Source organism: Lathamus discolor, chromosome 4, assembly GCF_037157495.1.
Source record: "Lathamus discolor isolate bLatDis1 chromosome 4, bLatDis1.hap1, whole genome shotgun sequence".
Taxonomy (NCBI): Eukaryota; Metazoa; Chordata; class Aves; order Psittaciformes; family Psittacidae; genus Lathamus; species Lathamus discolor.
In genome coordinates this window covers 22,482,531-22,497,514 of record NC_088887.1, presented here as the reverse complement: position 1 = coordinate 22,497,514, position 14,984 = coordinate 22,482,531, and the positions used below count along the sequence as shown (strand labels likewise).

The 14,984-nt window shown below is 45.5% G+C and overlaps 1 protein-coding gene across 1 annotated transcript; it reads left to right on the top strand.

Annotated features, from left to right (window-relative positions):
* Window positions 1-686: 686 nt before the first annotated feature.
* On the top strand, window positions 687-14,733 carry SLC19A2 (solute carrier family 19 member 2). The gene is made up of 6 exons (XM_065676655.1): window positions 687-1,117; window positions 1,225-1,830; window positions 4,898-5,129; window positions 10,806-10,998; window positions 11,896-12,037; window positions 12,257-14,733. The coding sequence occupies exons 1-6, from the start codon at window positions 914-916 to the stop codon at window positions 12,380-12,382; spliced, it is 1,503 nt and encodes a 500-aa protein (XP_065532727.1). The 5' UTR covers window positions 687-913; the 3' UTR covers window positions 12,383-14,733.
* The last annotated feature ends 251 nt before the right edge of the window (window positions 14,734-14,984 follow it).

Genomic DNA, 14,984 nt, shown 5'->3' with positions numbered 1-14,984 from the left:
GTGGAAAGTGTTGGATAGATCGAGTAGCAGAACAGCAAATAGTTTAGAGAAGGGTTGGCAAAGTGTTAGATTACTTTTAATGTAATAGTTGTACTTTCCCTTATCTAAGATTTCTTCTGGCTGGGCAACACGGGGCAGATTGTATTAAACCAGTTCTTACCCCGCTGAAGGGAAGCAAGCGGCAGAGGTCAGCAGCAAAATTTGGCTCTGGAATGGGCGAACCCGCACAGCGCAGCAGGCAGAGGAGCTCTTTGTGACATGGTGTTCGGAAAGGCCTGTACCTGTCCCGGGTGAAGGGCGAGCCGAGGAACGCGAAGGTGGCGGTGCGCGCTGCGGTGCCGGCCTCCGCAGCGGCGGCAGCTCCGGCACGCTGCTCGTGCTCCTTCCCCGCGCGCACAGCAGGGTGCCACCCTAGCTCCCCGCCGCCCGTCCCCAACATGCCTGGTGACTCATCCGCCACCATGACCCCTTCCTGGAGACCCCCTCGCCGCTCGCGCACCCCTTCCCCGGCTTGGAGCCCACTGCCTCCCGGCCGCTCACCACATGCCGCGGCACCGCCACCCGCCTTGGCACGTCCCGCCCCCAGCTCGCCCCTGCTCCAGTCCTGCCACAGCCTGCGCCACCACCCCGGCATTCCATTGGTCGGCCTTCCGATGGGAGGCACTGTAGCCCAATCAGAGGGCAGAACGCAGTGCCGCCGGCGGATGGTGCGGAGCGGTGCCGGGGAGCGCTTGGAGGTGCCTTTCGGGAGGTGACCCGGGACGGGCCAGCTGGTGACACCCCCCGGCCCTCCCGGCCCCGGGACTGCGTCCGGCCCAGCCCCGCCCGGCCCCGGCCCCGGCCCCTGCCCCTGCCCCTGCCCCTGCCCCTGCCCCTGCCCCGGCCCCGGCCCCGGCCCCGGCCCCTGCCCGGCATGGCGGGGCCGCGTGGGGGCCGGCCGGCGCGGCACTCTGCCCGGGCAGGCAGCAGCAGCAGCGGCGGCGGCGGTGGTGGGTGCTGCTGGGCGCTGCCCACGGGGCTGCTGTGCGCCTACGGCTTCTTCTGCAGCGTGCGGCCCTCCGAGCCTTTCCTCACCCCGTACCTGCTGGGGCCGCACAAAAACCTCTCCGAGACCCAGGTACTGCGGCTCCGGGCGCCCCGCACCCCTGCCTGGGGGTCCGTGTTGGCGTCTTCCCGCGCAGGACGTGGGTGCGGGGGGTGACCGCCGTCTTTTCCCCCCACCAGGTGCTCAACAAGATTTACCCGGTGTGGACTTACTCCTACTTGGCGCTGCTGTGCCCGGTGTTCCTGGCCACGGACTACTTGCGGTACAAGCCTGTGGTCCTGCTGCAGGGCCTGAGCCTCATCGTCACCTGGTTCTTGCTGCTGTACGCGCAGGGGCTGAGGGCCATCCAGTTACTTGAGTTCTTCTACGGGATGGGGACTGCCACCGACATCGCCTATTACTCCTACATCTACAGCATCGTTGATATCAACCTGTACCAGAAGGTCACCAGCTACTGCCGGAGTGCCACCCTGGTAGGCTACACGGTGGGCTCTGTGTCCGGGCAAGTCCTTGTGTCGGTGGCAGGATGGTCCCTCTTCCGCTTGAACGTTATCTCCTTAACCAGCATATCCATTGCCTTTGGCACAGCGTGGTTTCTTCCGATGCCGCAGAAAAGCCTTTTCTTTCACCATGTCTCAAGTCAGCAGCTCAGCTGGGAAATGAAGGTCATGGACTGTAAAAATGGATCGGCTGTCCAAGATCATCCCAGTGTGCAGAGGGCACCCGGCTGGGAGGATGAGACTAAAGTTCCCTTAAACGGGGAAGATAATTCAGCAGAGAAACAGGCAAGTTGTGCCCTGGCTTTACATAAGCAGAAGATACAGTACCGATGTGGTAGTCATGCATGTGGACATCCATATATATTTGCATGCATATGTGCATATATGTACTCAGCAGTAGAGATGTAATACCCAACCGCAAAAAGTTTCCCTTTGCTTATCCCATGTCCTTATTTATGGCACAGGAAGATTTATTCCTGGTTTTCTTTTGCTGATTGAACGTGGTAGGCTGCCCCTTAGTTTTTCTGAAGTTTGTTCTGTCTGTCTTAAAGCTGTGATTGAAATTCTCTGGGCACCAAATTGCTACTCAACAGTACAAAGCAAGGGACTAAAAATAGTGTCAATGTCCAAATTCTCTGTGTGCTTCTGTGACTTGCAGAAAAGAGGCAGTTCTTCCTGCACTCCTCTTCTGGAAACACTTGTTACTTTAACTGTTGTGCAGTAACCTGTGTAGTAATTAGGTTTTGTCTTAGGAACCTGGAAGGAAACTTGGTTGGGAAGGAAACTGCAGTAGTCCTTGAGAGCACGTAGAGGCCGACACTGATTAGCTACATACAGAATATGGATAAAGTGTAGGAGACACCTCTGCATGATAACAGCATAATGCAGCCCATGAGAGCGCCAAGGTAGCGCCCCGACTTGTGGCTTTTGTGTGCTGTGTAACCTCTAACAAAGTCACAAAGTAGCAGGACGTATTGGATCCCACAGCGTGACAGGAGAGCAGCCTCCAGTTTTGAGGCACAATGCATGTGGTAGTTGTTTGCTGGGCAGGTCTCTGCCTCCCTGGCATGCTGTTCCAGGTAATGGGTATGTATGGAGATCCTGTCACTGCAGGGAGGATTCAAGGCTCTGGAGAGAGGTCAGCCATGTTCCTCGGTTAGGAGGAGGTTGTGCTTGTCCTGAGAACAAGCCAGGAGCTAAGTGTGACTGTTGGTTTAATCATCTAATGGGTACTGCACTTAATAACCCCAGTTAGCTGGGTCGGGGGAGGCAGCATCTGGGAGGCTGCTTTCAGCTTCTTCCAGCTACAGCTTGGAATTAAAGGTATTAACATTCCAGGCACTTAATCCTGCCCCATCCAGCACAATCTCCTGTGAGCGAAAGTATTTTTAACCATGTTTATACTTGCATGATGAAGGGTATTTGTTAAGAAAACTGCTGATAATGAGTAAGGTATATTAATATAACTTATCCATCCCTTTTGTGTATCTAATTCCTATCCTGTGAGAGCAATAGGGGTTCCACACTAAAGGGAAAAACTTTAAAACAGGAGCAGGTACACTTGCATGACTTTCAAGTTGAGTTATACCAGGTGCTAAAAGCTGAGAAACACTGGTGTGTGATGATAGTCCTTCTTACTAACAGCAACAATATTTCACCAACATAAATGAATGGCTGCATGAATAATTGAACCACCACTGCCACCACTCCAACTACTGCTGGGAGGGCAATGGGCCTTCCTGGCTTACCAAGCACATGCTAGGGCTGAATGTGCCAAATCATGTTTTGCAGTGTATGTGACAATTGCCTTCCCTGGTTTTCCTGTGCCTAAACTTGAGCTCCATGGGAAATTTTCCATGTGGAAGTTCCATTCCTAAAGTCACATTGCCACAAGCTGACCTCTTCCCACATTATTCTATTGGGCTTTGGAGGAATGGCATCCACATGCAGAGCAAGTGTTTTGCCATTGGCAAAGCACCAGTGGGACCGTGTGGTCTTTATTAAAGATTCTTTAAAGTCAGTGATGCTTTGACAGGTGGAAAGAAGGGTTTCAGGACAGAGTTAGGCTATGGTCTTTGGGAGTTTTAGTAGAAAACTTAAAATCGGTTTTATTGCTTATGGAGAATAGTCTTTCCCAGGCACACGCATGATTCCCCAGGGAAGGGCTGTAGTGCTGAGAGCCCAGTGTCGCTGCTGCTGTCCAGAAACTGCTCCAAAACTGGATGTGCAACAGCACAGTGTGAAATAGCTCGGTCCTGTGACAGTGCTGTATGTTTCCCTGCATGGAATGCAAGTGACAGATGCTGGGTGGGCCCTGGAGACTCTGCACAGTCTTACATGAATTAACCACTGCTCTGACTTACACAAGAAGGGTTTTGCCTGCCTGCAAAGACTCGGTTTGCATGTGTATGCAGCAAATGTAATCAACAGCTCTGTCTATAAAGTGAATACATGCTTGTTTCCTTTGCTGCTGTTGGCACAAAGCAGTTAGGAACACGACTGTAACAGCCTGTATGTAAAAAGCAGTTTTCATCTGTTGTCATCCCCTGTTGCTAGAACTCATCTATTTTCAAACTTTTTTCAAACCAGTTTGTGGGCCTGTCCCCTTTTATGATCTTTCTAGAAAGATTGGGAGGGGAAAGCTTAATTTTTCTCTCATGCCATTTGTCAGAGCACTTGTGTATGCAGAAGCTCCATTTGCAATAGCAGTGTCTCATGGAAGTGGCTTCTGTTTCTCTTCAAATCCCCAGGAACATCTCTCACCTTCTCAAAGTCTTGGTGAACATCAACAGGGGTAGAGTATGGCAAAATGAGGTTGCTTCTTTGAATATTTATAATCCCTGAATGCTAATACTAAAGAAAATATTCTTATTTGTGGGGAAATATACTCATCTGGTAGCTTTCATGTTCTCAGTGTTACCAAATTTGGTTGAATTTGGAACATGACTTGTAAGTGTTGTTATTTTGCCTTTGTGATTTGAATGACCGGCTTCTGATGCTGTCTTGTCAAAGTGGGTATCATGTTGTGTTCTCCTGTGTCTCTTCCACCTGGTACCCGTCAGTTGCTCATGCGGTACTAGATACATGTGTTTCTAGCAGTTACTGCTCTATGCTTGAGAAGGCTGGAGATTGAGGGGTGCTTGGGACTGAACCTTTCTTCCCGATGTAAAAGGGGATGGCTGCTGAGACCATGGGATGGAAAAGCATTTTATTCATTACTCTGTAGAGGTTTGTGTCCAAGAGTAGTACTATTAGTCACTAGTGATCAGACCACTTGAATGGGGCAATTTTGTGGAGCAGCGTCAAATATTTATAAACAAAGACTAACATTTCTTTCCCTTTCCTTCTCCAGTCTGTGCAGGAGCAGAAAGCAGACATCATAAAGGTGCTCAAAGATCTCTGGCAGGACTTCCTGCAGTGCTACTCCTCCCAGACCATGCTTTGCTGGTCCGTGTGGTGGGCACTGTCCACCTGCGGCTACTTCCAAGTCATCAACTATGCTCAGGGCCTGTGGGAGATGGTGCTGCCTTCTCATAGCACAGAGATCTACAATGGTGCCGTGGAGGCAGCCTCAACACTGCTAGGTAAGCTTCTGATGTAACTCCTTGTGTCAATAAAGGTCACCAGAGCATGGTTTGGAAGTGTCTTGTGTTTCCCCAAGTATGTAGGAGAGGTAACCGTGGCATTTGGGGTGAGTCTTCCCTGACTTGCACGGGTATGGTGCTCAGTGTTGAGGTAGTTGCTGTATGCAACCCTAATTCTTGTGATCCAGTACATAGATGTTTAAAGGAGCCTCCCAAGTCAACCTTCATTCTGAAATATTTGGCAAAAGGCTCCAGGCACATGGCTCACTATATGTCCTTGGCTGTTACAGTGGCAGTGGGGTTGTGCTTGTTTTAACCACTCAGTCAAAGCAAGGGTCTGATGGGCTTACTCCTTTTTTCCCTCTGGCAGTATAGGAAAGATGTGAAGGTTTCCTGTACACACAACATGCAGTGAGCCACATTTAGTCATTTCAGCACTGTTAAGCAGAAAAGCTATTGAGATGAAAGAAGTTGCTTGACTTGAAAGGGGCAAGGTAGGTCAGTCAACACAAACATTTGTTTATTAAGTTGTTTAATATGATTCCATTACCAGAATTAGGACAATACCTTTAAAGAGGCTTTCTAAGTGTTGCTGCAGTATGTTCCTTTTCTTTGATGGAGTCATCATTCCACCACCTGCTGCGGATGCCACCTACATGGGAGCAAAGAGAGTAAAGCATACAAACAAGGAAGGCATTCTTGGGCATGCTAAGCCCCCTCTTGGAATTAAGTGGAATGCTGTGGCTGTTCTGCAGTTCTAAGATCGGGTCTGCCACCCATTGTTAGTGGGTCTGAAACTCTTGGCAACTTGATTCTGAAGGCTTTGGCAATTAAATTGTCTTTGGTGTGCTAAACCTGCAGTTTAGTAGCATGCAGTCATACACTGATCCTCCACTGTAGCATGATGCTGTGGCTCTTATTTCTTGTTTGATTTGCCTTCCCCTACCATCCTGCCGTGGCCCCAGGAAAGATAAGAATCAGTGCCAAGAGAAAGATGCCCCATAGTGTAGCCAAATGTCAGACTGGGAGATAAATAAATAAATAAAAGTAGTATTCTTCAAATATTACAAACATCTTGGATATTACGGTTTTGGGGGTTTTTTTAAAGGCCTGTGAAAAATGGACCTATTGATCAAAAAGCTGCTAAACTCATGTAAACTAAACTCATGTAAAACTGAAGATTTTTCTTTCCCATTTTGATTTTTTTTCCTTTACTATCATTATTATAAATAGCGGAATCATATTTTTGAAAGCAGATTGGCCTCTGTCCCTGAACTGCTCAAAAGACAGAACCAAACAAATCCTTCTGGCTGACACATTGCTTCAAAAAAGTGAAGTTTAATGAAGTAATAATCACAACTAAAAGCCTGAAGTGTATAATGGGAGGGATCTGTAAGGACAAGCATTCAGTGACCAGACTTCCGAGGCACTAGTGCAAATGCTCTAACTTCTGATTCCCGGTTTGCATTTATTAATGAGCAGTTTATTTATCTCTTGTGTCATGTCAAGGTTGTATTTTAGCACAAAAATCTTTGCTCTGGTCCAAAGCAGCCAAGTTTTCTAGTTGTTCTTAGGTAAAGTTAAGCTGTTCTTACACTTTGTCATCTTACTAGCCCCTCTTTGCACCGAACCAGGTTTGAGATGAGTTCTTTTTTTTAAGGTGGATGACCAGAGCCACACTCAGCTTTCAGCCTCGGACTCATAGAAGAACATACTGTTCACTCTTCTCCCTGTACTAGAAGTGCTTTTCCTGGTGTATTTCAGATCTGATTTGCCATTTTCATGGTGTAGGTGTCTAATTGCAGGACATAGTTGATCCATCTTGTCATAATTAGGTGTTAGGTAATATAACCTTGAAACGCAGGGGGAGTACAACTTTGTGAGTTGCCATGAGATCCCCAGATGGGAACATACCTGTTCCCAAATTTCAGAATTGCTGAGACAGTAGAAAGAAGGCTCTAGACTCATCTCCTTTTTGCATCTTAGGGTTTTGCTGCTAGGGGAGCCAGACTTTTAAAGAGCAGAATGTTAATCAGGTAGTGTTACAGCAGATACTGGAAAGAAGAGTTTAGTGGTGGGAAATAAATTACTTTCCCTTGGCATAGCTACCTTCTTCACTAGTCTGCAAGATTGATGCGATGGGGTTGCAGGCTTGTACATGCTGATGGTCTATAAGGAGTCTTTGTGTGCTTGGAAGATTTCTAAGATAGCAGGCCAGCTGTGGGCTACAAAGAGCTTAGATGCTGCACTGTAGCACTTCTGTACAGTGGTCAAATGCTGAATACAATCCTGTTTTTCAGATATCTTTAGTAAATCTTCCTTTGTCAGTGTGATGTTTGTCTAGTTTGCTGTGTACAGCAACGTCATTACACTCTTGGTTGCTCTTTGGCTTGTTTGCAGAACAAGGCCTACTTCAAATGTGAATTTTCTTGTAGTGTGTATTTGGGCTTCTCAGTAGGTACAACTGTGATAGTGCATGAATCACACCTTGTCTGCTCATTCGTTTGCACACTGACTGAAACATCACACACTTTCCATCTTGTGATCCATCTTCTCTCCCTGTTGTAGTTTAGATCCAGCTGATAACTCAGCACCATGCAGTTACTCCCTCACCCCCCTTCCCTCCCCAGGGTGGCATGCGGGGGGAATCAAAAGAATGTAAAACCTGCAGGTTGGGATAAGAATAGTTTCCCAATTGACAATGCAGCTACAGTCAGGCACAAAGGACTGAGTGGCAGTGGTCTGAGTCCTGGGGCTGTTGTGCTTTGGAAGCCAGAGAGGAGACTTCAGAGGCTGTTGGCATTGACCTCTGTTTTTTGTTTTGTTTTGTTTTTTCCTTTTCTATGCCTGTAAAAGTGAATGGGAGTTTACAGCAGGATTCCAGGTAAGGGAGATGTTAGGAAGGAGAGCCACTAAGGTGTTTGGCTCCACTTCCGTCATGTTTGGCTATGAGAGGCTGCACAGCTCCTGATGTTACTGTAAAAGTCAGATACTCTCTGAGACTCTATTTGGAGTGGTGGCCATTGTATAAACTAGATTTTGGGGAAAAGTGGCCTGTGAACAGCACAATTAATTACAGTACTTTGTTACAACTGACGTTATTCTTGAAACAAGAAGGAAAGTGCAATGAAGTAGCTTATGTGGAAATGTTGTTCACTTTGAGAAATCATCTGGAATGGCAAAAGGATTGTAGTTTTAATCTTGCACTCCAGGACCTGTTAGTATTGTCCTTGGAGAAAGATAGAAAAATTCACTTAAACGCTGTTGTTCTTTGCGCAGCGTAAGATAGTTATGCACTAAACTTTTGAGGAATGCAGAGGAGGATTTGAATTTGATGGTAGCCCCCTTGGAGAAGGGCTGTTGTGATTAATGGGGCTGGAGGTGCTGACATTGAGAATGAAGCACAAGCACAGGCACAGGAGATGTTAGAGGGGCCTGAAGGATTTAGTCCTGTAACAGGGCAAACTAGGGGAAAACAAGGGGAAACTCTGCACCTTTAAGACAAGCGGTAGGCAGTGATGGTCTGGTCACAATAAAGACTCCCTTTACCATTGAGATTTGAGTATTTGGAAACAAGTGGTGGGTAATTATGCATCACGTTTTTGAGAGTGTTGACAGGAATATGATTATTCATATGGCTTGGACTGCATTAGAGCAACCAATAATGGCAGGCACATTGGCAGGTATAGTAAATCTTCACACACCTACTGCTGATCCTGACTGGGACCCTAATCGGGACCAGGATAGGCAAGCTTTGAAACAATATCAGAGTTAGATTTTATTCAGTATTAAGAATGCAGTCACCAAGGCAGTGAACTGGTCTAAGCTATATGAAGTAAAGCAAGATCTAAATTAATCACCCTCTGGATTCATGGAAAGATTAAAGGAGGCAATGTGTTAATATACTGCTGTTGATCTGGACTCAAAACCCTCCCCAACAGAGCCCCTGGCTACAGTTAGGTTGGGGAATAAGATAAAATTTCTTGTAGAAACAGAAGCTATTTGTTCTGTTATAAATACTTGTAAAGGGTAATTAAGCAAACAAACAGCTTCAGTCATGGGAGCGACAGGGTGGACAGGAACCTGGCCTTTCTTTCAACCTTTAAATTTTAAAATTGGCAAGCAGATGTTGACCCATTAGTTTCTTTACATGCTTGAGTGCCCCGTGCTGTTATTGGATAGAGATATACTGAGTAAATTAGGTTTAAAGAAAGAAAATTCAGGTACATATTCTTGATGAAAAGGTCGTGGAGGCCCAAGTTTTTAAATGTTATAAAGAAGTGTGAACCTTGTTTGCCATGCTAAGAGACCCCCACCTGGAACAACAAAGGCAGCTGTCCAGGACACTATTGGTAAGTGGTCTTTACAGAATTGCCAAGCATAACAGGCTCAGGTGTGTGTGTACATATATATATATACCCACACCCCAGTATATATGTATACACCTATATATATGCACCAATATGGCTTGTGGTTGAATCAAATAATACCCTGGTATTGTGTAGCAGCAGGCTTGTCCTCAGACAGAGGTCTGCAGTTTGTTGCAATAGTTAGGAAGGTGAGAGAGTGTTTGGGAATCAAGTGGGATCTGCATACCCTATATAGACCTCAAGCTAATGGGAAAGTGGAATGTATGAATCAGACACTCAAGTTACAATTAAGTAACATATGTCAAGAAACTTCTTTAACTTGGTTACAAGCCCTACCAATTGCTTTGTTAAAGATATGAATACAGCCAGGAAGGAATCATATGAGTCCGTATGAACTGATGTATGGGCGGCCTTACCAACTGCCTTTTGTTCCTGGTGATATGTCTTTGCAGGGAAAAAACTTGTTTGTGATCATTATAGTAATAATTTATGTCTGTACCCTTGCATGTATCATGATTCAGTTTTGTAGCTGCTGGTCACAATGGTGTATTAGAATCAAATATGGGTAATGGGTGTAGAATGAGACATACAGGATATATGTATATCCATAAGTCTCAAAGGGGTGCAATGTAGGCCTAAATTGTAGGTTTAAACTAATAGTGTGTGTGTCTTTCAACTAACATAGTAGAATACAGCAAACTGTTCTAACTTGCTAACACGTAGCGAGAAAGGAATGTTCAGCTGACAGAGGAAGGAACATCTCAGGACTGATAACAACTAAGGAGACAGTAAATAAGACCAAGGATGTTAGCCTTCAAGATAGCAGAGTTGTGCCCCATGTGGAGTGAGACTGGGAACAGAACAGAAGCAAGGACATACGAACTGCTAACTCAGCACTGGGACCTTGCGAGCATGTACAGGCACTGAGGTCATTCAGTAAACACAGTGAGGAAGACTGTGACCACCACAGACCCCAACTCAGCAAGAAAGCGCATGCTTAATTAGGATGCAAATATTATAATTAGTTCATGGGGATCTCATGAATATGTAATTGTTTACTGGAAAAGCTATAAATATGCATGAGTATGCTAAATACAGAGCTGCTGCTAGCAAGTAACAGGTGTGCTCGCCTTTGCGAAACTATTTACATGTGCGCCTCATGCTGCGATAAAGAATGCTGGCTTCCTAAAACTCCAAATTGAGTCTTAGAGAGGTTCTTGGACAGAATTTCAGGGTAGCACTAATACATTGTCTCCAAACTGCTCTAGTTGCAATTACTAACAGCGTGTTTTCCTTCCCCTCATAGGAGCTGTTGCAGTTTTTGTTGTGGGTCACATAAAAATGTCTTGGGCAATGTGGGGTGAAGTGGCACTTGCCCTGTTCTCCTTTCTTATTGCTGCTGCTGTATATATCATGGACACTGTTCGTAACATCTGGGTGTGCTACGCCTCCTATGTTGTCTTCAGAATTATCTACATGCTGCTAATCACGACAGCAACGTGAGTATCTTTTTAATGCAGATTGCTCTCAAGTTTACAGCTGGTTTGAAAGCTGGCATCTTTTCTGTGTAATTAGAGTCTCACCTACCAGGAATTTGGAAAGGGAAACCTGTTGTGATTCAGGTCGGAAACTGAGGCGTGGAGATGTATTTGGCTGGCAGTCTGCCCAAGCTTTAAAGTCTTATGATACTAAAGCAGCTACTGCTAATTGTGAGATAGTGCTGCTTGACAGGGAAATGTTTTTCATAAACATGGCTGGAGTGAAATCTTAACAGATGAGAAGAGAACAATGCTTTGCCTGTGCTGAAATGTCAATTTTCTCTAACTGGTGAGGAGGAAAACTTCAGTGTCACTCTGGAGAGGAAAACACAGTTGTTGAACCAGATACGCATAATTGCCAGAAGACAGCTCAAGCACAATATGAGGATTGATGCTGAAACTGGTAACTGCAAAAGGAGTGCTGGTTATAAGGATGTAGGAGGCTATGGACTATACTGCAGTAGGCTAGTGCTTTGGGACTGCCACCAGCTCTCTGGGATCAGAGCACGTTTTTCTTCTCTGCTAGCCAGACCCTTTAGCTACAATGGACAAGAGGGCTGCTTCAGTAAGACTGAAACCCGCAGAGCTCCCAAAGGGGTATTTTGGTTTTGGGATTAGTTTTTGGGTTTTGGGTGGTTTTTTAAGCTTTTTTTTCATGTGTCTGTGCATCTTTTCTAGCTTCTATGCTAGTGTGTTATGATCCTACTTAGAAAAGTACACTATCAGTGCAAGGTAATTTAGCTGTGGAAATACTGGACCAGTTTGTGTAATGTTTCAGGTTGCATAGTCCTCTTGTACAGAGATGTTCCTTCCATTCTTGTATTTCCCTGCTTTTTGCCTGTTGTTATGTTTCCCCAGCTTCCAGATCGCTACAAATCTCAGTGTGGAGCGGTATGCCCTGGTATTTGGAGTCAACACTTTCATTGCCTTAGCACTTCAGACTCTGCTCACTTTGATTGTTGTAGATGCCAGTGGACTTGGGCTGGACATCTTCACCCAGGTATGATGGACTCTTAGCTTTACTGGTGGGAGGGAGGGAGGTAAACTAAACTGCAAAGCTTCTTGGCTACTTTTTTTGGGTCAGGGGTTTGACAGAGAAATAATTACAGATTCCTGGTATTTTAGAAGAGGAAGGGAGCTCATGTATTAACCTTCTTACAAATTTGATAACTGCTTGGTTTAACTGCTTCTTTTTTATTTACTTTCCCCTTCTCTGCAGTTCATGATTTATGCCTCTTACTTTGCGGCCATCTCACTGGTGTTCTTGGGCAGTGGCATATACAGTATTATAAGAGCTTACAGAAGACGAGAGCAGATGCAGAGCAGATCTCCTGAAAGCCAGTAGAGCACCAGGTGAAGACTCTTGGTGGCTACATATGAAGATATAGGTCTGTTTTTTAATCTTTGCCTTTTCTTCCAAGGCAGTCATCTGAATGGTATTTGATCTGTATTTATACTATATTAGTAGCACATTTTAGAAGGTAAATGTATTAGCTCTTACGTAAGTAAGAACAAATATCTTCTTTCTAAAATGCCTTTTGTTCTTCTGTTGCCTCTATGGGATGTGCAGCAAAGAACAGTAAGTTTTCTCAAAGAGTGAAAGCCGTGGGAGGTTTTAATCTAAGGCTGTCCATCTGGAGGCTGCCATTGAAAAAGCAGCTTCATGATTGTCTAGTCAACTGCTGCTCTCTGTCACTGAGGTGCTGCTGTGGGGTGGAAGTGGGGGCACACTAACAGACCTCTCTGTGTAGAGCCCCAGCCCTGGAACAAGAGCTGGCGTTGAGCCTGTACTCTGCAGCGTAGCTCTTGCTGTGGCTGTCCCATGATGCTGGGTGCTCTGTTTTGAGGACTAGTACACTTATGTTTTTGCATATGCACATTCTTCCTTGAGTTGCTTATACTGTTCCTTTCACCCCAGCTGCCAGAGCTGATCATGGTGCTTCCCCAAAAACTTAACAGTCCCAGGGTAATATGTGACATTGGTGAATTGGCTATCAGGAGCTCTGCTTGTGTCATGATGGCCTCTGCCCCAGGGACTGTGAAGCTGGAGGGTTAGCTTAAAGGGAGTTTAAGTAGGCAAAAAGCTAATCCAAGGCTCCCTTGACATTTTTGCCTCTGGCCTTTAGAACCACAGATTCTTGTGATTACAGGAGTCACTGCCTCACTACCCTGGAGGCTGAGCTGTTCCAATGGGATGTGGCACTGAGAAGGAAGGTGACTTGCTGGGTTTTAAGCTATTCTTTATGACACTGGAGAATTGTAACTCTGGTGACTAAATAGACACCTTCAGTTATGATAGTTACCTGGATGACTGCCTGAGGCTTTGAAAAATGCTGATTTCTGGGGTTTATCCTTTATTTTAAAATGCCTTTGTGCTTCTTGTGGGGCACTGTCCACTAGTTCTACCTCTTTTTTTCCACCTAAGCAGGACTATGAATGTTTGGAGTGGGCAGTTCCTTTATTTTGTGTAGTCTAAGCAATTTGGAACTTGCCTCATACCTGGTTTTTAGAACTAATTTATTATTTCCAAATTGCTTTATCACTGGGAACGAGTTGCACAGAGTTGTCCTGGGCTTGGGCATCCGGATACTCAGGCACCATGACCAGCACAGCAACAGATATCTCTAGCATACTGTGGAAATGGCCTGTGGAATGTCCCTGTTGCTGTTCAGGACATGACAAGTTTAAGTGTCAAGGATAACTGGCGAAGGAGAAGATGCAATGCAGTGTGCTTCTCTCCATGCCTTCTCTCTGTGTGCTGCTTAGAGCTTTTTCCAGTCAGAGCCCAAAGAAGCAGCTTTGGTTCATCGGTTGCTTTAAATGCTATGGAGACTTCACAGCATTGGGGTTGGGAAGGTGTTTCACCCCTGGCTGGGACAGCTACAGCCCTTCTTAACACTTCTGTGAGCCTCAGCCTGTACCGTGCAAGGTCCATGATTAATATAGTTAAAATGTGCTGCTTGGGGTCTGGGGAGCCCTTTCAGGCCTGCTGCTTAGGGGAACCCATTCCCCAAAGCTTCCCCCTGTTTGCAGCCTGCCTTCTGCAGCAACCCTCTAAAGAGGGGTTTGGCTGTACTGGCATTTATACATGTAATATGCCTGTATAAATGTAATTATACATGTAACTGCCTTATCCTGAAATTGCAACTTGAAGCCACCCATGTATATATTCCTTTCTTTACCATTTTTTGGTTTTAAAATGAAATTTGAAATTCTAGCTGATGAGCTGTCCTGGGAAAGAGCAGTATGTGCATATCCTGCCCTTTGAGTTCCTTGGCCTGATGGCAGTTGCAGCAAGGCACGAGGAATGGGTATACAGCACTCGTGTCAAGTGACCAAAAGAAGCAGCTCAATTTTAATCAAGTTTTTCATCCAGAGAACAAAACTCTGTAAAGGCAACTCAAAAATTAACTAATGAGCTACAGCAATAACAGTGATTTTTCTATCAAAGTAATGAAACTGGCAACTTCAATAGAGAAGCATGTTGTGCTGCCTATATCTTCAGGCCTAGTAATGTATGGAAGCCACACCTGGATGTTGTTCAGGTTCCTGTGCTGTTGCTGTGGTGATGAGGTGACTATAGAGCCTGACTGGAGCTTTACAGTTACTGATGTCTACAAAATACTGTAAACATGTTGACATTGTTGGTTTCTAATTGTGTAACTATTTTTATTAAATAAAATTATCCTGACATACCCTGTGTAGCCAGTGTTTGTTTTGTGTTCTGATACCTTGCTAATCCACAGTGCTGCTGCTGCACGTTGGTCTGAGCACTGTTGTTACAAAGAGTTAAAAATAATACAGGCCAAAACATGCAAAAAGAAGCAAGTTTTCAAGAAGCTGATAGTTGCAGGCTGGTTTGTGTAGGTTTGCAGAACTCTGTGCAAGTGTCCTGCATTAAGGATCCTTAATTGCTGAGCAGTTCAGAAATACTCCATAGTTCTAGT

Excerpts from the sequence above, each read along its gene's own strand:
- SLC19A2 (XM_065676655.1), top strand. The coding sequence starts at position 914 with ATGGCGGGGCCGCGTGGGGGCCGGCCGGCGCGGCACTCTGCCCGGGCA. Across the intron at positions 1,118-1,224 it reads AAAACCTCTCCGAGACCCAG|GTGCTCAACAAGATTTACCC; the intron begins GTACTGCGGCTC and ends TCCCCCCACCAG. Across the intron at positions 12,038-12,256 it reads GGCTGGACATCTTCACCCAG|TTCATGATTTATGCCTCTTA; the intron begins GTATGATGGACT and ends CCTTCTCTGCAG.